The sequence below is a fragment of the Metarhizium brunneum genome, chromosome 5 (genome assembly GCF_013426205.1).
Source record: "Metarhizium brunneum chromosome 5, complete sequence".
NCBI classification, from domain to species: domain Eukaryota; kingdom Fungi; phylum Ascomycota; class Sordariomycetes; order Hypocreales; family Clavicipitaceae; genus Metarhizium; species Metarhizium brunneum.
Window position 1 is genome coordinate 1,067,441 of NC_089426.1, and position 21,054 is coordinate 1,088,494.

Consider the following 21,054-nt stretch of genomic DNA (forward strand, 5'->3'; position numbering starts at 1 on the left):
ACAAGTTCAGTGGATGAATAAGCCGGGAACAGCAAATGGTGCGTCAACTACCAAGTATGTATGAGACATGACCTTCCCATGCCCGGCACGTCCTGAGCAGCCAACAGTGTTGCGGCCAAACACACCACATTACTCCGTGCCAAGCTCGGGAAGCAGCGGTGAGCGGGCAGCTGCAGGTGGACGTTTCGGGAACCATCCAAGGAGTCGCCTGCGGGGTTCACGGAGCGAGGGATCGTTGGCTGAGAATTGCGCCCATGCGATTGAGTCACGTCTGGTCTAGGGCGAAGCCACGGTTATCACTACGGCAAATGCATCGACGACGGCATTAGAAACGGCCGGCAAGGAACTGTGCAGCGAATACCAGAGGAAGGGGAGGCAGGGCGCAAGCGGAGGACTCTGTATACCGTTGTGCGTGGACAAGTTGGCCTGGCTCACGGCCCGTCGCCAAGGATCCATCCACTACCCAGAGGTCTGCAGAATAATTGATATGCAAAGGTCAAATATGATGCTGGTGCCATGTTTTGTTCAATCGGCTTCAGAACCATGGCCAGGTGGACCGGGGCAGACCGGAACGTACTTGAGTACATACATACTATTGTGAAGATGCAATGTGCAGATGCCCTCCCTGCACGCCCCTATCTATCCAAGACAGCGACGACCGGCCACGGACTGACTGCATGAAAACGAAACTTTAGCTGGGGCACGGAACGGTGCGCGCCTGCAGCTGCATGATCACCCGTGATCCGCTGGTGCTGCTAGTGTCCATGGACACAGAGCTGACAGATGGTTCTGCTGCCCTGGTCTTGCACTGCCTGTCTGTATACCAAGTACGTATCGAAACCTGCCACGTTTCGTTGCAGGCACCTTGCCCCCCTGCCAGCCTTGCACAGGACGATGACGGGGGTTGCGCATGCCGTCGAGCTGCCGTCACATTTCACTTCACAGCGGGAGGAGACGCTGAAGTCTGTCTGGTCTGGTACCTTTCAATGTTGGTGCTCGGTAGCGTCTGGTGGTACTCTGCCTGCAAGAGTCACTGGTCCATGTGCAAACCTTGCCATGCCCAGGGCGTGCCATGGAAGCTGATGTGCGCATAAAATCCCTCGACCGACGATGGGGAGACAACCCTGGCCAGACATGCACAACAAAAAACAACACAGCCAACAGAAGTCATGTGAACCAGCCACGCCCGCGAAGCATGAAAGAGCAGCACACTCTCCTATCATGCAGGAGACATGTAGGGTTCTGCAAGGAGGCATGCTCCGGTTTACTGCAGTTTTCGTTGCACAGAACCTCCTGGGCCAATTTGTCTTCGCCAACATCCCTGATTATATGTATTCTGCCTGGTCACATCGGTTGTTGCTACCCAACACTTGGCAGCAGGACTTGTTGTGCTTGGCTGGCTGCTCCGAATGATGCTTTGTGGCATCGCAACGCCCGACAAGAACGGCCTGCCTTCCACCGACCAAGCAAACGGCAATAATAGGGGACATGTTGCGGGTAGTCAAAGGCTCTTCTTGAAGACATGTGCTAGAACCTCGACGGCTGTTTGGCAAGCAAATTTGACTTGCCAGCCGAGTAATTAGGTTCAATTGGAATAGGGCCCTCGCGCTATTATGAAACTGCTTGACCATCTGTTCCAAAAGAAAATGCATTCACCGGGTCTGGAGTCGGTTCTCGCTATTCACAGTGGCCAAACACTTGATTAAGCAACACCCAGTCGCTCCTCACTATTTGTCTGTATGCAATGTTGAATTTCTCCCATTTTCGGTCATGGCATGATAGGCTGACGTGAAGCAAGCCATAGCTGGATATTGGACGGTCGCCAATGTACGGCAAAGTTCTACTGGATTTCACATTCGACTGCCAAGTCCATCCAGTCTTGGACCGGACTATGTCCATTGAGTCCTCCTTCTCCTTGCCCAATGATGCCACAAATGTGGCTGCTTTGCAAATTTGTGAGCTTCATAGACGCTTCAGGCATGGGAATACAGACAAAGGCAGGCTATTCTGACGGCTCATCACGACTGCAGTAGTATCCGACTCGAAGCCCTGAGCTGTAGTAGTTTTGGCCGCTGTCGTTCTTGTAGGATATTGCCGTCGTACATGCACGACCTTGTGGGCGTAACCCCCCTGCTGGCAAACTGCTGGAAGTCCGGACGAGGAGGCATGTTCGACTCCATCAACACGATTTGAAGAGTGACTATTGAAGCACGCACTGCTCATGCCGATTGTTGACCGTGACAGGCAAGCTGCGTGGCGCAAAAGTCTGTGGAGGTTGGAGAGTATGACGACCAAGTGTTGGGCGAAGGAGTACAGCCTCCTTGTTGGGCAAAAAGAAAAAGCACGCAACAGGTTCGATTTGGAGACGTGCCCTCCTCTCCACTTCCAGCATCTGTATCAGCATCAGCATCAGCATCAGCATCCAGTCCGAAGCTAGCCTTGACTTCTGCGTCAACTCTGCTCCAGTTGATCTTGGGTTGAGACCAGAATCGTCCACAGCGGGGTTCATAGTCTGGTCTGCCTCCATTCGGCAACTTATGACAGCGGGAGGTTTTGGTTTCCACGCGGCGAGATACCGAGGAGAGAAACGTGCCGAGAAGTGTCCGCGATGGGCAAGATATAAAATCAAGCTCAGTCCCTTCCACATACGTACTTTTCAGTCCCAAGCTCCATCGTCGAAGGATTCATTCAGTACATTTTGGAATATCTTGCTTGCAAAACCTTGCGACTCAAAGTGTGCTTCTTCGCGCGTGCTCGGGTCCATTTTCAGCAACTCAGAAAAACGCCACCACCATGTCGGATGCTACCACAGGCATCAACCAGGCTTACTTCAAGTACGTCGCTTTGCATCTCCATAATATATCCAGAATAAACGCCATCCCCAGCATGGACTCGGCGGGACAGTCCGGAACCTCCGAGGCATTCAGTGTCTCGCCATAATGACGTCCATGCCAGCCCTACATTGAACGCTCTGCAGTTGAAAAATTTCTAACAAGTGCTCTATTTGTAAATAGTAAGCTCGCTCCGGACTATGACGAAATATTTCAAAAGACCGTTGGCCAGCTACACGAGGAGCTGCAACAGCGGTCCGACTTTCTAGGAGTAAAACCCGGCGGTCGACTTCTCGACTATGCCTGCGGCACAGGGCTTGTGAGCAGGGTAAAGTGCACCGTTGACCAGAGCATCCTCACGCCTTGACTCGACGAATGCTAACGAGACGGCCAAAAGGCTCTAGGGGCTGGCCTGAGCCAGTGCGTGGGCATTGACATTGCCGAATCCATGGTCGAGCGGTACAACGCCAACGCCAAAGCCAATGTAAGCCAAAAACACAAGCCATCCGCCTGGGAATTCAGACTTGATCGACGCAATACTTGATGACTCCAGACATCTAATCCATTTCCAGGGCCTGGCAGTGGACAAGCGCGCCGCATACCTCGGCAACCTTTTGTCTCCGGACGACCCGTCGCCCGCGGCTTTCGCATCCCCAAACTTCTTCGACTTTGACCTCGCGGGCGTCGGCCTGGGTTTCCACCACATTGACGACTGTGTGCTGGCGGCGAAAAGATTGTCAGAGCGCCTGAAGCCGGGAGGCAGCCTCTTCATCGTCGACTTTGTAAGCCATGCGCCGCTCGACCACGGCGCCACATCCTTGGGTATCCGTCACCACGGGTTTTCCGAGGACCAGATCCGGGCGATATTCGATGAAGCCGGCGTGGGAAACAACTTCAAGTTTGAGACCATGGATGAGGACATTTCCTTTGACCATGCGCATGGAGGGAACCACATGGTGCGAAGGGTCTTTTTCGCACGAGGCGACAAGACGGCCTCGACGACTGCTCACATCTGAGGCTGTCGAGTAGCTGATGGCGAAGCCTGTCCTGTCATCAAGATGTCGAGGTTCCCTGTGCATAGTCACCGCATTACAAGAGTACACGAGATTCCAAATACAAATAGAAAGGAAAAATAATCACCCGTCCTTCCTAGTACCAGTACCTGTGTCATAGCTGCAGCATCAATACATGTAGCAAGCCAGCCTCCAAAACTATTCCCTCCCCCCAAATGGCGTCCCAAACCACCAGACACCACTGGCGGCCCTTTTCAAATTCAAAAACATGACGGCTCGCCACGCCAACCCCCCAAGCCAAGGAACACCATTGCTCACGCATCCAAGTGTCAGGCTAGGCCGTCCATTGACGGAAATCAAATATCAAAAACAAACGTCCGGACGGAAATACCGCAGCCCCGCATTATTGCCCGTGCATCCGACTCCATCCCAGACGTGCAGAAGTCAATCTCACCCGCCAACAAGGGGTGTTCCAAATCCCAGCTGCCAGCGTACGCTTATCAACGAAACATCAGCAGGTTAAGGGTCTAAACTACGCTTGGCGAAATACTATCCGTCATAACAAAGAAGGAACCGTTTACTATCTCTGGGGATAAGTGACGCAGAGAATTTCTAAAAATGCAGTGCGTGGATTTTGAGCACGACAGCCAGGACCCAGGGATAGCGGAGGTATTCTCAATCTTTGTAGTGAAGCAGGCGTGACCCCGTGATCAAGTCCATGCATACTTAAGTAGGTTATGAGAAAGTGTTGTGTCTGTGATGGAACAGTTGGGCATTTACGTTACAGCGAAGAGCTACAGCGTGGAAAGGGGTTAACGCTTGATATCACGGGTTCTAGGCTGGGGACACGACTTGAAGACGGTCACAGACGCGGCCGCATACTAGACCTGGCCCATCCCCCAGGGCCGAGGATGATACATGCCGTGGCGAGAATCCACTCCTGAGGGGAGAGCTTGGTGTTCTGATATGGTATTCCAGGGCAGAATCAGTGCACATTGGTGTCTTAGCGGACGCCTCCTATCTGCGCTCCTGGGCTCTTGGGCGGTTCATCTTGCCCGTGTATCTCGGTATCTTGGGCCCCGTTTAGACCCGGATTATGACCTTTGCAATAACACCGTGCTTGAGGTGTAGGGAGAGTTTTGGAGTGCGGCGATGCGTTTGCAAATGTAAACTGATGGAGTTTGAATAACGAATGCGTATATAGTGAAGCGGCGTGCGCCACCCCAAAAATAAATTAAAAAAATAAAATAAGCGGTTCAAAATGTCAAATTTCTTTCATGTTGCTAGTTTGACGTCTAGGTGCATGCCGTGCTATAGGTGTAGTCTATATATTCAAATCGAGTCTGATGCCGGCGCCTCTAGTCTCTATTACTTGTCGTCAAGATCGACCATGAACGAACCGCCGAGCAGGATGGCCGGCTCGTCCAACTTATGATGCTCGTAGCTAGCAAACTATTAGTACGAAACCCCCAAAAGGTTGTATGTAAGCTGCTTTTTTTTTGTCAAGATTCACGCACCTCAATGTGCCGACGCCACCGGCTTCGAGCAAAAACGCCGGCCCGTCCTGCAGCGACTTGCCAGCCCATCTCATGGCCAGGGCACGCAGGATGTGCCCATGCGCCACGATCAACACGTCGCCACGGACATCCTTTTCCTTGGGTTGTCCAATGGCGGGCTTGTGCCATTTTTCGCGGATCTCGCTAATCAGGCGGTCTAGACGCTCGGTGACCTGCTCCGGGCTCCTTGTACGCAAAGGAAGTCAGCAAACGCAAAGCATCAAAAAGGGGGGAGGGGACGCGCAAGAGTGCAGCGGTGACATACTCGCCGCCGGGACACCCGTCCCTCCAGATATCCCAGGTCCCTTGTATGCCCTGCTGGGCGCGAATCTTGCGGATCTCGGGAGACGTGATGCCCTCGTAGTCGCCATAGTCCCACTCCCTCACGTCCTCGGTCACTTCGATCTTTGCGCCGCACTCCAGGCCCTTCTCGGCGCCCTCACCGTGTGCCTTCCACGGCAAGTCACCTGATATTCCCAGATTTATCAGCTCAAACGTCCGCTGGGCACGCTTCCGCGGCGAGACGTAGCTAGGATTACCGGTCAGCATGTGCTTGGACTCTTGGAGACTTCCTGGCCCCGTTGGCGAGGGGGGGGGAAGAGCATGCATGAATGCAAAAGAGAGCAGGCATTGGTACGATGGTGCATGCAGGGAGCGTCGTGGCTCCAGCCAGAACGTCCTTACACGACGGCGGTATTATGACGCTGGGGACTTGTGTTATAGGAGGGGGGGTGAAGGAGAGGAGCGCGTTATGCAAGTAGATGCAGGCCGCAGAGCTCGGCCCGTTGGCGGCGGCGTAGAAGGGGCCGTAGCAGCACGGCTTGGGCAACAGGCATCAGTATCCTGGCATAGAGGGTTTGTCGTATAGGTATAATAGCCAAGGGGGGAAAAGGCGGCATGCCATGGGCCAAAGGCTGCCCAGGTGTCGGCTTCGTGTGCGGAGTTGTCGTACACCGAGGCAATTACGCCCTGCGCGGGGAACCTTGACGGCGAGCATGTCCAGGGTTTAGGACTCAAGGAGGGGGAAGTGTTGGAGAAGAGAAGACGCAAGGGAGGACGGTGCATGATGTGTGATGCCGTATGCTTACATATGTACCAACTTGCGCGGGACGATGAGGCGATCAGGGCCAACGAGGGCCTTGCCCGTGGCGCGGACTCGCTTCTCGCCGCTGGCAGTGAGGGGAATATCGGTGCGGCCCGTGTGCTTTCCGCTGAGGGACCATTCTGTTTCGCCGTGGCGGACGAGGAACAATCGAGGCGTGGACATGGTGGTTTGGATGTCTTTGGGGGCGGGCGAGCGATGGATGGACGGATGGATGGATGGACGGAATCAGCGAGCGGGAAGCAGATCTAGCCAATTGGCGGCGTACGAAGGCAGGCCCGGCGTTGGATGGCAAGCAAGGACGGTGTTTGATTTTTTTGATTGTCAAAAACGAAAGAAGCAAGACGGGCTGGGCCACGTCTCTACTTCATCTCCTGGCGAGGAGAGAAACGGAGGGGTGAAGGAGATGGAGGGGCATAGTGACAGCATCGGTAATCGATCGAGCTTATGTGGATCTCGGCGTCTGAGACTGTTGGCCGTTGGCCAGAACTGGCTTTGCTAATGCCTCTTGTCATCAGTTACTAAACATCACCAAGCGACAACAAACAACCCGAGTTGGTGCTCGGCAAGGCGTGTCTCTTGACAATACATAGACGCAACGACTGACTAACTACTCCCTACTCTACTCAGGCACTGTTCCACCAGACAGGCCGGCTGCACATGGCACGCAAGTGTTTCAAACGCGTTTCCAACACCCGCACCTATTAGACGCACCAGACTGGACATGGCGAAACCAAGCCGGCATACATGTACGTTTCAGGCGGGGCCGCACGTCAAACGGGAATCTTAAGTCATCTGAGCATCAATTCATGTCCATGACCTCAACCACCAAAAAAAATTAGAAGGAAAAAATAAATAAAGCAACTCCGTCAATGCCCTCAGTTGCATCCAATATAAGCAGCTTATCCCACTGACACACGGGATTAGTCATGCCCCCTGCACGTCCATCTCCAAACCGGCCCCATTGCCGCCTCCAACACCCATGGCGCGCCGGTCCACCTTGAAACTCCATCCTCTCCGACGACATCAAGCCGTCAGCCTTTACAAAGCAAGCCCTCAACCTCATCGCCCTCCTCGCACTCCGCACCGCAGCCCTCTTCAATCGGCAATCCGCACTGCCGCTCAGCTCCCGAACCCTGCGACACCCCATCCCGCTCACCCATGACACTTGGCTAAGCTTCTCCGTCACGAGGCCCGGGGAACACCCAACACCCGCGGAACCAGACCACCGAACCAGAATAAAGAAGGGGGGAAATGGCGTATCAGTGGACGCGCCCAGAAAAGTTCAAAAGAGGCGTGTGGTCAGTGGCCGTAGCTGCCGTTATTTGCGTCGGCGCAATCACGGGCGCGCAACTAAAGTCAGATCAACAAAAGGGACAGGTAAGACGTTTTCAAACTCCCTTGACGGAGCAACTTGAGTTTGCTGATGGGAGACAAGGCCATCAAACAATTCAGAGAAACGTCGACGGCGGAGCAGGTTGCTATTTTGGAGGCGCAAAAAGACCACTTGACACAGCAGAAGCTGGGGTTGGAGCGGAAATTAGAGTCCTTCAAGGAGCGGGTTAGGGAACGGCACGAAAAGGGCGGCAAGTCATAATGGATTGCGCGTATATTGGGAAATGTATGATACAATGCATGGACGGCGTTTTCAGAGATACCCATACACATGTACAATAATATCTGTGTAGCGAAAAAAAAGGCGGGGTTTTACATCTTCATCTTATCCTGCGCTATCTTGTCCTGCCGATGTCACCACTCCACTCTTCAAAGGTATTCGCCTCATCTATTGCGTTCCTCATTCCGATACGCCGTCAAAACGAACAGCTTGCCGCATCTACTCCATGGTCCCCTCAGATGAAGGCAAGGGAACAGCCTTGTACAGCAAAATCAGTGCCGAGTGCGACTCGCCGCCGCCGGCCAGGGCCTCGACCTTGTCCACGGTAACCTCAGTCACCTTGTCGTCGTTGAACCACCACCACTTGCCGTCCTCCTCACCCTTTTCCCCAGTCTTGGGGTCAACGGGTGCTGACTTCTTGACGTACGAAGTGTAGTGGCCGCTATCCGCGCTAGCACCCTGATGGGTGACGACGCCACGGAGCTCGTATAGGCCTGACTGGTTTGCACCGTCGTCATTGCGAAGTGCCGGGTCGATCAACGAATTCAGTTCCTTCTTGGCAGCCAGAAGTGCAGCATCCTTCTCTGCGTCAATTTCCGCGTCCGTCTTGAAAGCCTCGTCCATCTCTGTGTCACCATCAGCAGACGTCTGGGGCTTCTTGTCGGCCTCTTTTTCCTTCTTCTCCTTCTTCTCTCTCTCCGAAGGCAAACCCGCTCCTCCGGGAATATCACCCACGTCTTTGTCATTGTTCTTCTTACGGCGCTTACGAGCCCGCTCAATATCCTCTTCGTCCTTCCTCACCTCACGAACTTTGTCACGCACGGGTATCAACGCCTTCTTCAACTCATCCGAGCAAAATTCAACAATATCCAACTCTTGAGGAAAGGTGACTTTTCGCATAATCTTGGCCTTTTTCTGCGTCTCTCGCTTCCAAAAAAATCGTACAAAGTGAACAGTCAGGTATTTGGGGGCGCGGGAAATCTTGGACTTTTTGGTATAAGTAGCGTCGCGGCCCAAGACATCCGACTTCTTCTCCAGCTTCTCACTCAGAGCAGCAAGAATTCCGTCACGCAGATGGTTCGTAGATCCGTCAATATGGCAGTTGAGCTTGTAAAATTGGTCTTTGGATGTCATGACTTGCTCGCCACCATTGCGGGCTTCTTCCTCATCGCATTCCAAGGTTGAAGAAAATTCGCCCGACATGTACTTATCAACAAAGGAAATTTCCGGCGCATCATCTGATTCCTTGATCTTGACCTTTTGGCTCAGTTGCTGAACAATTTGCGACCAAGCCTCCTCTGCGTCCTGCTGAGCATAGCCGTTGTTCGATTTGGCCTTTTCTGCAAATTGAGGGAAGACAACCCTCAGAGCGGTGAGGAAGTTCATGGGCGGGAATGCGTCTTGCGTCTCGCTCATTTTCCTGTACAGACTGGCCAGCTGCGAAGCCAAGTCGGCCGAGGCCATACCTGCCATCAGCCCAGACGAATTGGGCTTATATGTCTGCAACGAGGTCTGAAGTTCGGGGATGGATCGCAACGTTTGGAGAGTCGAATTCAAATAGCACGTGTTTCCCAGGTTGACCAAGCCGGCGGGGGTAGCTCCGACTTGCTGAGCTTGTTCGGCTTCGGTCATGTCCTCAACAAATTTGATGCTATCCTTGGGGCGCACAAGATCACCGCCGCCGGATCCGGGAGTGCCCATCATCATTATGACTTGGTTGGGCTTAAGCCCGAGCTTGGTCATGTCGGCATCGTCCTTAAGCTGTCCACCTTTAATCAGGATCTTCTGTCGTTCCGGCTCAACGTTGGTGAGGCTAAAGAGTTGTAGCTTGAAGTCTTCGCCAGTCGATGAGGGGTCGATTTCGACATCGTACTTTTTGCCCTGGTGCTTGACCACGACTGAGGTTGCACTTGTCAGCAAGTTGCCACCAGCGGTGAAGCTCGATGGATGGAGGGGTAAACAAACCAGTCAGTGACGCCATGGCTGCAAGACAAACGCGAGAGAGTCAATACACAGGCAGCAACAGATGCTTTCTCGGAGATGTCCTCCAGGGAGAGAAGCGAGGAATCTTGCGATGCGAGAAATGCTAGAAGTGAGCGGCAAAGGACTGGTAAGAATGGCGACGGGGATGGTGGGGAGAGAAGCTTTGGGCCTGGAAGCAAGCAAGCAGCCCGCTGCGTCACGGCTGGTACCTGGCGGCCATGAACTCGGCACCGAAGGATGCAAGTTGAGTACTTCAGGTGGGGCCAGCGAATCAAGTCGACCACTCGAGAATCTTGAGCACCAGGAATGACGGACCATGGCCATGCAAGCCTTGTGCAGATATGAGAATGCCTATATTTGAATACTATTTTGGAGGAATAATAGTCTTGTGAGAACTTCCTTATTAATTTCAGCAATGACGCCTGCCTTGGTATCCATCCCCCTTCCCACGGACGGAACACTGTGGCCAACTCCTCGTTGGACTGGGATGACGGGAGCAAGGTCCGCGATGATGGCGCGCTACCCTAAAGCGTGCGCAGCCGAAAAAAAAAATAAAAAAAAAATAAAAAATTCGAAACCCTCCTATAGACTACTGTGCAGGCGCTCTCGGCAGCTTGTGGCAGGTTGTACTGTTTGTGCTTTTGTTTTTAGTCATCATTGTTGTTGGGTGTGACATTTTATAGTCATATTCAAGTTGGGAAAGGAAGTACGGAGTAGACGATCTAGTCTGGTGAAGGTCCTGGCTTCTTTGGTATGGCGTCGCTTTGTAGCATGCATTTTCAGGATATCTGAAGTAAATTGCCCAGACCGAGTTAACACAATAGCTCAAAGGCCAATATGTTTCAAGTCGTATCTCATTGGACCGTTAACAAGTTCGTCATCATCAAATAGCTACTTTCATGACAGGCACAGACATTGCGGTACCGCAGTTCCGAGCAAGAGGGGCACTCTTGGCTGAACAAAAGCGGTTCTTAGACATGACTTCACATGTGCGCTTGAACAAATGAGAGACGGCAATGTACAAGAAATGGCAAAGGTAAATTCGTACATATTTCCTTTACCCTTTGTAATTTTTGACAAGCCAGTCACCATCCCAACTTCAGTCACTCAGACATCACGTCACGTCACGTCACGTGAGCACAGAAGCCGTGGCCTCCTGGAGTAGCTACGGCCCCACGCAGCAACGTCAGACGGGCGGCCTGAGCCATCCTGAACGACCCCGCTGAGCTGCTCAAGACATCACCGCTGGCGTCACCCAACGTGATTCCTCCCAAGCTGTCAGAGCTCGCCTCTATCAGCAATTATGGTGAGTAGGGTCGGATTGAAAGGATTGTGGTGATGGGTCTTGGTCTAATCTTTGCCTCTTTGATAGTCTCAATCTCTGCGGCCGTACCTCCAGTGCGTGCGTAGCAGCTTGACTGCTGCGCTGACGTTGTCCAACTTTGCCTCACAAACCGCGGAGCGTCACAATGTCCCCGAGATCGAGGCCCAGACATCTCCTGAAGTCCTTCTGACCCCGTTAACGATTGCGCGAAACGAAAACGAGCGGGTTTTTATCGAGCCCAGCATCAATTCCATCCGTATTAGCATCAAGATCAAGCAGGCAGACGAGATTGAGCATATCCTGGTCCACAAGTTTACAAGATTCTTGACACAGAGAGCTGAGTCCTTCTTCATCCTACGAAGAAAGCCAATCAAGGTTTGTTATTCGCTGACAGATAGAGCAAAGAGCTTCCCGCGCAGCTGCTGACGTGTGCCTACAGGGATACGATATCTCCTTTTTAATAACAAACTTCCACACGGACGAAATGTTGAAGCACAAGTTGGTCGACTTTATTATACAATTCATGGAGGATGTAGACAAAGAAATTTCCGAAATGAAGCTTTTCGTACGTTGTGAACACGCCGTGCAGCGTTCCGTTTGGAGTTTCTCACAACAGCTGACATGGTGCAGTTGAACGCCAGGGCGCGATTTGTGGCAGAGTCTTTCTTGACACCGGTAGGTTGATTGTCTTTTTAGGGTGGAAATCGACAGCTCTGACACTTGCGCAGTTCGATTAAATGAGGGAGGGCGACAAAAAAAAAGAGCAAACTTAGCTACGGCGAACTGGGACTCAACATTGTACGGGCATCTTCGCTCATCTCTTGACTGGAGAAATGCACCATCTTGAATGAACTTATTCGGGCACCATTCCAAACCAGAGGGACGAATTCAATGAATTCAATGAATAGATGTGATGCTATCCTGGTAGCAGCAATGAACACAATTATCACAACTCGTTTCTTTACTGACATTTTTGCATTGAATTTCCTGTGAAGCTTTTCATCACTTATAAAGCAAGATGCAGAATCTTTGTGAAAAAAAAGCATCAAAAGCCGCCAATGAGCTGCCTTGGGCGATATCTGAGTTGTGACGAGGCTTCTTGCTATCGCTTCGTTTCGCGAGTCTTCACCTCGGCACATTGCTAACCCTACCAGACATTCTGCTTGCACTCGGGTTTCGCATGAGGACACTTGAACATGAACAATAAAGAAATCTAAACTAAAAGAATCACGAAGCAGTAATCAAGACTGGTTTTATTATTTATTTTGCTCTGCCAGCTGCAACCGCGCGCTGGCATCCGCCCGCCAGCTGGCATTGCCAATATACAGGTTAAAGCGCGACTGCGACCTCTCCACTACTTCAACCACTCACATTATTAATCTCGGCGCCATAACAATAACAATCCTTTTGCACCCTTGTGAACGTGAACAATAGGGTGGTTGGGCTTTGTTAAACGCCGCTCTTTACAAACGTATTTTGGGCTTTTTTTTTTTTGACCGACTCCTCCCTTGTGCTTTCATTCCTCGTCTTTCCAGTTCCAACACATTTTCTGGAGAATTGAAAGCTGGACACAAGGCTCTAATCCCAGTTTCGCAACTGGGTGTCTGCAGCTTTACTTTTGCGGCAGAACTTGCAGCGAGAACCAAAAAGGTGGGCTACTTCGTTCCCTGCCACTTTTCGAGAGCCTAGACACTAGCTCTGACTTGTCTGTCATTTCTTTGTGTTCAAGAACCATGCTTACCAGAGGTAGAAATTTGTTCGTCTGATTTGGTTAGGGATTGGCGAAATTATTACGACCTTTTCCAGGAAATCCATAACACTGTCCACCGAAAAGCTAGTTGCTAATTTCAATTCTGAGCCCGGCGCGACCACAAACTGCCTCGAAAGCTGCCAAATCGATTTGCGAGTACAAACTTGACCATGAGCTCCTTGACGTCGCTTAACCCGCAGTCTGCGGCCTGGCTTCCCCAGGAGACAAGCGTCTCCAGCAATGAAAGCGAGGTAAGCACTACTACCAAAGTTCAATGAGACTAGGCTGATCCGTAACTATTACAGTCCTCGCGCGGAACATCTGGCTACAGAGTTGGGGGCTCTGAAAATACCTGCTCTACTACCACGAGCTTTACTGGCTCTCTGGAAGGGAGCGTGGCACTCGAACTGCTTTCGCATGTGCGACGTTGCGATGCCGAAAAGGACGCAGTTCTCTAGGAGGGAACCAAGTCCAAGACGGTTGACCAAGGTATTATCTTCAACCACAGCCAGACCAGTTTGCTCGATCGTCCTGCTGACAAGACTTGCAACTCGTAGCTGTGGTGCAAAGCCCCGAACCTGCCCAGCACGGAGTGTACTCGCAGAGTCACTATAATGAACGAGCATTTTCACCTCCCCGAGCTGGTGCTGGTTTGCCGAGCAGCCACTCGTGTCACTCTGCCTCAGCCCTGTTGAGCCCCAGCACCAGCGGCAGACTTAGCTACGTTGGCTCTGTCTCTGAGACTATGAAGAGTCCTGATTATACCAGGCTTGGGACACTGACGGAGCCGCGAAATTTTGCTCCTCAAACCTTTGGGCTCTCTGCAGCGGTGACGAGCGAACCGCCGCCAAAGTTTGACCTGAGTCTGGCAACTGGTGTTCGAAAAAACGACACCGTTTCCACTAATGCACAGACTATCGTCCATACGACATACTACCCTTCTGGGACTGACCATGATATTGGAAGCACCGCAATTGTGCCATTTGCTGATCACCGCCATGTGTCACCTCATAGCCAAATCCGGAATTTGCGCTCCGACACCCTTAATCACTTAACGGCCACAGAGTCTGGATTGCCTGCGCTTCATAATGCGCTGGATCCGCAATATTTCCCATTTCTCGAAGGTGCTCGTCAGGCTGTTGCCACAAACCATGGTGTTGTGAAGCTAAAGAATGTGAGTTTCAAAGTGCCAGGACCTGAGTTGTTGTCTAATCCAGCTTGTAGATTCCTTTCGCTACGAAACGATCGGAAGTTATTGCTTTCTTGGGACGCAACTCTAAAATTCTAAATGACGCCGATGAGCCGGTTCACATTATCATGGAGAGAGTGACGAGTAAGACTATGGATGCATATGTTGAGTTTGTCACTCTTGATGATGCGAATAAGGCGGTAGAGAAGCATCAACAAAATATCCTCAGCGGTCGCGTCAGTCGACTTGGCGATCGACCAGTTGAGGTGGAGCTCTCCAGCCAAGAAAGTCTCATGAAGGATTTGTTTCCTCTTGCCAAAGGGATTATGTGGAATGGAGCGTCTCCTCAGTTCAAGCCGCTCAATCCCAGCGAACCGTGGGAAAATTTCAAAGGCTTCGTATCGGAAGAAGAGATGATTATGCTCGTGAAACATGTCGAGGTCCCTCATCGCGTGAGTCTCGTTGTAATTTCGCTTATTGGTCCCTCACTGATCCCTTCCTTTTTTGCAGTCTCCATTCTCCAAAGACTGCCCACAGCGCCCCTACGAATGCTTGATCAGTACCCTGAAGAAATTCCCTTGGTATGTCACGGATCGCATTACCATTAGCCAGAGGCACGCTGTATTCAAGGCTACCTGCGAACTCGCCCGACTGCTGTCCCGCAGCATCCAGAAGCAGGATGACCAGGTCAACCTGACGCATCAGCTTTACCGGCGGCTGATAGCCACTGCTATGAAATGCCCTGGCTTTACACCCCTGATGAAAGACGATATTTCCTATCTGGCCAACTTGTCCGATATGGAAGAGCGCCGGTACAACCAGCCACGATTTGCGAGTTGCTGGCGTCATCAGTACAGCCTTGCTCCAAAGCCAGGCATGCCACTTGACGTGATTGAAGTAAGTTTTCTCCACTGAACAGCTTTTGGGGTCCGGTCACCACTAACGCCATTGCAGTGGTATATTGCCATGATCCGCGAGCAGACGCATCGCGACATGGTGGCCCGCCCGCATGTGGAACGCACCATCCTCCTGGAAAAGTCTGAGGAGACAGACATGTACTGGGGATACTTTTGGGCCGAAATTGGCTACATGTTTGGACCGGCCTTTGACCAAATGACCTTGTCGCAGGCAGCCCACGCAGAGTTCACTGCTGTTGAGCGCATCCTCGCTCGCGCGCTGACTCCCCAGTAGTGGCTTGAATACATATCATCGGAGATGGGGTTTTATTGGGATGATGAATTGGTGAGTTTCTGGACAATGGGGAATTAAGGATATGACAGGATTTGGGAACAAATTGGGTTGTGGTGCTGTGACAAAACAGCTTGGCCCTTGAAATTTTACGATGGTGCTGGGCTTTACTACCCCGGAAAACTTGGGCATTTTGAGGAAATGGCTGCCGTATGGGTCTTGAGGAGTTATGCTATTGCACCTGGGAGGATGTATTGGCATGGGTTTGTCCTACAGTGATTTGGCCGCGATGATTTGCTTCTTGGGGAGCATGAGGCAAGGATTTCTGCCAACTGGGCTGCGATAGTGAAGAGTCGTGAATCGGATTACACTTGCTTTATAGTAAACAATTTTTTTTTTGGCAAATGAAGGAAACTAGATGACGGCATAGCTGCTGGCTCCTGGGTGTCGATATGACAGTGATGGGGCGTATTTCGATTAAAGAAGGTGGTAGCGATGGAACAGTGCGAAGGGCCACGGACAGTGCATCATCTGATCTCACCCGTGCCTGACTTGACTGCCGGTACTCGATAATTACTGGATACCTCGCATCAAGCGCTCCGTCTAGCGCTCCGTCTAGCGCTCCGTCTAGCGCTTCGTCTACCCTCTTGTTGGAAAAACAAATGCACCAGTCAATTGCGCGTCCTTTGTCATGCACTGGGCGTGGACGGGGTGACTGGACGTCGAGATTGGCTCGGAGCTAGTCGGTGAGCCGCGACGCAGAATTGCATGTTTGATGAAGCCACAATTTAACCAGTTGACGGTTCAATGTCGCCTCTGGGTTGCACTGACCCCTGGGGATGGCTGACCCACAGAAGCTTCCTCCGCCAGGTACGAAGATACTTGAAGCAGGCACGAAGATGGGCAGGTGTGCAGATGTACACGGCTCAACGGTTGGTACTGCCGGTACTTCGTACCTGGGTGTCATCAACTTATCTCCTGGCCAAACGCCAATTTATTTCTTCTCTCTACTTACTTTCCCCCCCTTCTTCTCGTCCCCAGACGTTTTTGTCTTTCGCATCTCCAGCGATCCAGCCCTTCTGAACGCGAATTGCTCGGCGGGCTTACTCTTTTTGCTAGGTGCGCTTACGCCATATTGCTTAAAAATTTAAGTAATTTATTTTACAATATATATAAACATATTTATTTATTTCATAATATACACAAATATATTCCCAACACGGCACTGCCAGCGCCAACGTCAGGCAACGTCACCATCAATGTCTACCGAACAAGTTCCCGCCACTGAGCCCGTGGCTGCGGCCCAGGCTGCTGGCGATGTGGCCACTGAGACTGCCACGGAAACGGCTACTGAGACTGCCACCCCGCCTGCCGAAACTCCTCTCACCAAGCTGACTGCCCGTTTGCCTGACATCACTAAAAAGGCTGACCACGATGAGATGTGGGGGGTTGATCTGTCCGCCGACAGTGCCCACGCTCCTACGCAAGTTGTCCTCTACAAGTTCCTCAAGGCCAACAACAATGATGTCGCTGCCGCCGAGAAGCAGCTTACGTCTGCCTTGGAGTGGCGCAAGAAGATTCAGGCCGGGAAGCTTGTCACTGAACCCTTTGACGAGGGCAAGTTTGGTGACTTGGGCTTCGTGACCGTTCACAAGGATGCCAATGGGGAAAAGGAGACAGTCATTACGTGGAATATTTATGGCGCCGTCAAGGATAAAAAGGCCACCTTTGGAAATGTCGACGAGTAAGCCAACCAAAGTCTCGGTAGTCGTTTGATCCAGCTGACAGACAATAGCTTCATTCGTTGGCGTGTTGCCCTCATGGAGCTCGGCGTCCAGAAACTCCGTCTCAATGAAATCAAGGAACCCCTTGCATTGGACGCCCCGGACAGCCATCAGATGCTCCAGGTCCACGACTACCTGTCCGTCAGCTTCCTCCGCATGGACCCTGACGTCAAGGCTGCTACCAAGAAAACCATCGAGACCTTCTCCATGGCGTATCCGGAACTACTTGCCCACAAGTACTTTGTTAATGTGCCAGCCATCATGGGCTGGATGTATGCCGCTATGAAGCTTTTCCTGCCCACCGCTACATTGCGCAAGTTCCATCCCATGGCCTCGGGAACCACTCTCGCCGCTGAGTTGCCGGACATTTCAGCCTCTCTGCCCAAGGAGTATGGTGGTCAGGGCCCTAGTGTGAAGGAAGGCGAAACTGTCAAGCTGGTTGATTTGACACCCAAGGCAGAGGAGACGAAGGCCGACGCTGCTCCCGCTGTTGCCGGTGCAGAGGTTCCAGCTGCCGGGTCTGAGCCTAAGCCTGCCGTGACACCTGCTGCTGACGTTGCCCCCAAGGTCATCGATGAGGCGGCCGAGAAGGAGACTGCTGCCTAGATGCTGACTGGTAGAGAGAAGGCGACTTGTCCTCTTGACGTTTGTTGTAGATGGTGACTTGGCGGCCCTTGTTTAGATGGAGATAATACCCTTTCCCGATGTATTTGGAAGATAGATATGGATTGCACAGCGATGCGCGACGTACCCGGCTGCCCCTGGGCGTCTAGATAGTGGGAGCAGGACTGACTGCGCGACTGGTTCGACCGGCTGTTTAGATTCGGGACGAGTGCGTAAGCGATTGTCTTTGCTCGGCACTTGTTTAATTACGCCGGACAATTAGATAGAGTATTCACACGTTGTTTTGACGTCATGTTCTGTAGCCACCATGTGTCATGCTGCTCAAGGTGGCCATTTTCTGCCTGTTGGCCCTGTTGCAGAGCCTACGTGCCATGCGGGTGCACGTGAAAGGCATATTCGTAAAAACAATATTGCTTCAACTCTATTGCAGAAGTTGGTGTTTGGCTCGTTTCCAGCTTGGGCAAAGTACAAGTTATACTCATGGGCACACGGTGCAGATTGGAAATCTCGGGAAGGGAGAAGTGTTGAGGGAACTCGTAGCGGACCGATGGTGGATTAGAAGACGAAGACGTGGATGGATATACTTGGACTGTGCCACGATTGAAGTGGCTTTATAAAGGGATGGTTCTGAGCTGAATCGGAGTTGAGAACCCGGGAGACACGATGACTCGGCCATGCCGCCGTGTCGACTGGTGGCGTGTCGTGAGCCCATGACGATGGTTACTCGGGCATTGGTTCCTTTTACTGCAGAAGAGTGCGACGGACGAGTTCACTGTCCAGATGGGCATGGACTACATTGCTGCCAGAGGCGTATTGAAGCTTACGCTTGATTGGGGAAGATTCTTGAGGCCGTCTGTCTCTGTTGATGGAGTTGTGCCCGAGTATGGACATGATTGCTTGAAGCAGCTTTCTGGGCTACGAACTTGCGAAGCTGAGATGAATGAATGCATAGGGGGTGCTGAAACTTAAAAAAATGGCCGTGTATAGATCCCGTGCTCGCAAAGTGCCTGTTCACTGAGCCTCGGTGTGATTTCACGGAGTTTTGTGTGGTTACGGGCGGTGCTGTTGCAGACGAGGCATGCCTCGAGCATCGATTGGGGAGGAGTCTGGTGCGACCGAGGTCGTTGGTCGGTTGGACACTTGTTTCTTTTTTGTTTGTTTTGGGGAGGGGGGTTGGATGGGAGGAGGACTCGCTCTTGGTGTGAGTTGCGGCCCTTGGTGCCCTGTTTGCGCGATGTAGCAGAGTGCTGGTGTTGGTAGGGGACCGAGATGGGCATGGCGGATTGTCGTGACGACCGCCGCGTGGGAGTCGAGTAATAGAGTACGCAAATATACACAACTGAGATGGGAGATTTAGAGGCAAAGATTTTTTTCCCCCGGAATGCTGGAGCTGCATGATGGGTGTTTTATCAGTGAGTGACGAGGAGGTGGAAGCACATGGGTCTGGAGAATGAAGGCTCGGAGGCTTGGAGGCAAGACTAAACGAACAGAGTGAGTTTATGAAGGAAACCTCCATGCGTTGGGGATGCCTCTTTGGCGCAACTTGGTGGTTTTTTTTTTTAAAGCGTGGATGCTCACGGCCTTGGTGTACCTCGTCAATTGATGCGCACCGGGGGGTTTGTCACTCCGCAGCAAGGCCGGGACGAGGACAAGGCGCAACTCAGGATCAGTTCCAACGGAGGACTCGGTAGGGGACATGACTACATCGTGTGATTTACATGTACTGCCACGGTGGGAAAATACGTTAAATACGCCAGTCTCTGGAACTTGATAGCGGCGGGAGGATGCAAAGTCCAAGGCAGGGGTCATGCTGGCGTTCAGCTAGGACAGCCGGTGGCGCCAATGGTATCGACCCGACACGTTCTGGGGACGGGCATCGGGCCCCCTTTCTGCCTTTGTGCGTGTGTCTTGGTGAAGAAAGGCTTTGGTGGTGCGGCCTGGCGATGTCGACGGTGGCATTTGGAGGCGCGTGGCCACTGCCGGACCGGGCACTGCGGGGGGATGAATCGTGTCGGCAAGGCGATTGATTGTAGCCATGGCCAAGGACGGAAATTGATTTTTGAGTTTGCTTGTGTTGTGCCGGTGTCCAGGCATACGCGGATGTTGGTCGAGGGTGAGTGAGTGGGCGACGGCGTCTATGTTTCATGGCGATAGAGCCATCTCAAGCGTCGGATGGGGGGAGGGGAACTGAAGAGCAGTTTGCCAAACTGTGAATGCTCGCTGATTGTCGTCAACGGAGGGAAATATCTGGTACTTGTATACATCATTGATGGTGTATAGTACCCGGGTATGTATAACGTCGTGGTTGTGGTGATTCAGCTGTGGATGAGTTGCAGGCCGGTGAGGCTCGGCAGCAGCACGCTCGAGGCAATCAGCTTCGCAGTTGAGATGCAACAGGCATGGAGTCTTGGACGAGGCTGCGGCCGCGGTCGTGACCTGGTTGTTGGTGGTCTTGTGGAGGTGCGTTGTTCTGTCCATGTCCATGTCTCTTGTTCACACATAAGGTCCAGCCCTCGTTAAAATAACCGGGCATCCCGTTCCCACCTTGGACTGGCCAGTTTGCCCGCTTTTTCGACGGACGGGGGGAAATTTATCATCTTTGTTCTGCTCAAAGTCCCTCGCGTGAGCCTTGGGAGCAGAGGCGCCTTTTTTTCTCCCTCCCTCTCCTTACACACGCGTGCGCGAGCTGCTGCGTTATCGACCATCCGGGAACGAGCTGCAACGGGACGACCGTCTCTCCTTTTCTTCCGCTCTTGCTCTCTCTTCTTTCTCCTCTGCTTCTCAAGAGCCAGCAGCCACTGTGTTCCTGACGCGGCGGTTCATGCGTGGCCCTGCATTGTTGATCCTATTCGGCCTCGAGAGTGGCCACCTGGAGCCTCGTGTTGCTGCTACATGTACGCAAAAGTCGACTCTTTGACCTGAACACTGCACTCTGCACACCCGACATTGGCACCAACTGCTGCATTGCCTGTTTCGTTCAATACGGACCGCATTAAAATTGGCTTTGGGTCCCGTCCCTCCCCGGCCACCAGGCGCGTCTGTTCTTGCTGCCCACCTTCAGCCATCCGCCGTCCGCCATCCACATCGACCATCAA

General features: G+C 52.3%; 7 protein-coding genes across 7 annotated transcripts; 5 read left to right on the forward strand and 2 right to left on the reverse strand.

Annotated features, from left to right (window-relative positions):
- Window positions 1-2,793: 2,793 nt before the first annotated feature.
- G6M90_00g084280 (uncharacterized protein) lies at window positions 2,794-3,847 on the forward strand (the record flags this gene model as incomplete). Its single annotated transcript, XM_014688158.1, has 4 exons — window positions 2,794-2,834; window positions 3,015-3,150; window positions 3,229-3,315; window positions 3,404-3,847. The coding sequence occupies 4 exons, from the start codon at window positions 2,794-2,796 to the stop codon at window positions 3,845-3,847; spliced, it is 708 nt and encodes a 235-aa protein (XP_014543644.1).
- A 1,365-nt stretch (window positions 3,848-5,212) lies between these two features.
- On the reverse strand, window positions 5,213-6,667 carry SHB17 (Sedoheptulose 1,7-bisphosphatase; the record flags this gene model as incomplete). Its single annotated transcript, XM_014688159.1, has 4 exons — window positions 5,213-5,288; window positions 5,362-5,586; window positions 5,666-5,929; window positions 6,489-6,667. The coding sequence occupies 4 exons, from the start codon at window positions 6,665-6,667 to the stop codon at window positions 5,213-5,215; spliced, it is 744 nt and encodes a 247-aa protein (XP_014543645.1).
- A 1,089-nt stretch (window positions 6,668-7,756) lies between these two features.
- On the forward strand, window positions 7,757-8,099 carry G6M90_00g084300 (uncharacterized protein; the record flags this gene model as incomplete). The annotated part of the gene is made up of 2 exons (XM_066131246.1): window positions 7,757-7,882; window positions 7,941-8,099. 2 exons carry the CDS (start codon window positions 7,757-7,759, stop codon window positions 8,097-8,099), a joined length of 285 nt encoding a protein of 94 aa, XP_065987488.1.
- Window positions 8,100-8,336: 237 nt separating this feature from the next.
- On the reverse strand, window positions 8,337-10,098 carry ubp6 (Ubiquitin carboxyl-terminal hydrolase 6; the record flags this gene model as incomplete). Its single annotated transcript, XM_014688160.1, has 2 exons — window positions 8,337-10,015; window positions 10,083-10,098. 2 exons carry the CDS (start codon window positions 10,096-10,098, stop codon window positions 8,337-8,339), a joined length of 1,695 nt encoding a protein of 564 aa, XP_014543646.1.
- Window positions 10,099-11,403: 1,305 nt separating this feature from the next.
- Window positions 11,404-12,161, forward strand: ARC19 (Actin-related protein 2/3 complex subunit 4; the record flags this gene model as incomplete). The annotated part of the gene is made up of 5 exons (XM_014688161.1): window positions 11,404-11,406; window positions 11,473-11,799; window positions 11,864-11,989; window positions 12,055-12,099; window positions 12,153-12,161. The coding sequence occupies 5 exons, from the start codon at window positions 11,404-11,406 to the stop codon at window positions 12,159-12,161; spliced, it is 510 nt and encodes a 169-aa protein (XP_014543647.1).
- Window positions 12,162-13,344: 1,183 nt separating this feature from the next.
- On the forward strand, window positions 13,345-15,554 carry G6M90_00g084330 (uncharacterized protein; the record flags this gene model as incomplete). Its single annotated transcript, XM_066131247.1, has 7 exons — window positions 13,345-13,425; window positions 13,480-13,593; window positions 13,633-13,663; window positions 13,732-14,348; window positions 14,399-14,815; window positions 14,874-15,260; window positions 15,318-15,554. 7 exons carry the CDS (start codon window positions 13,345-13,347, stop codon window positions 15,552-15,554), a joined length of 1,884 nt encoding a protein of 627 aa, XP_065987398.1.
- A 1,256-nt stretch (window positions 15,555-16,810) lies between these two features.
- On the forward strand, window positions 16,811-17,941 carry sfh5 (Phosphatidylinositol transfer protein sfh5; the record flags this gene model as incomplete). Its single annotated transcript, XM_014688163.1, has 2 exons — window positions 16,811-17,295; window positions 17,347-17,941. The coding sequence occupies 2 exons, from the start codon at window positions 16,811-16,813 to the stop codon at window positions 17,939-17,941; spliced, it is 1,080 nt and encodes a 359-aa protein (XP_014543649.1).
- Between the last annotated feature and the right edge of the window lie 3,113 nt (window positions 17,942-21,054).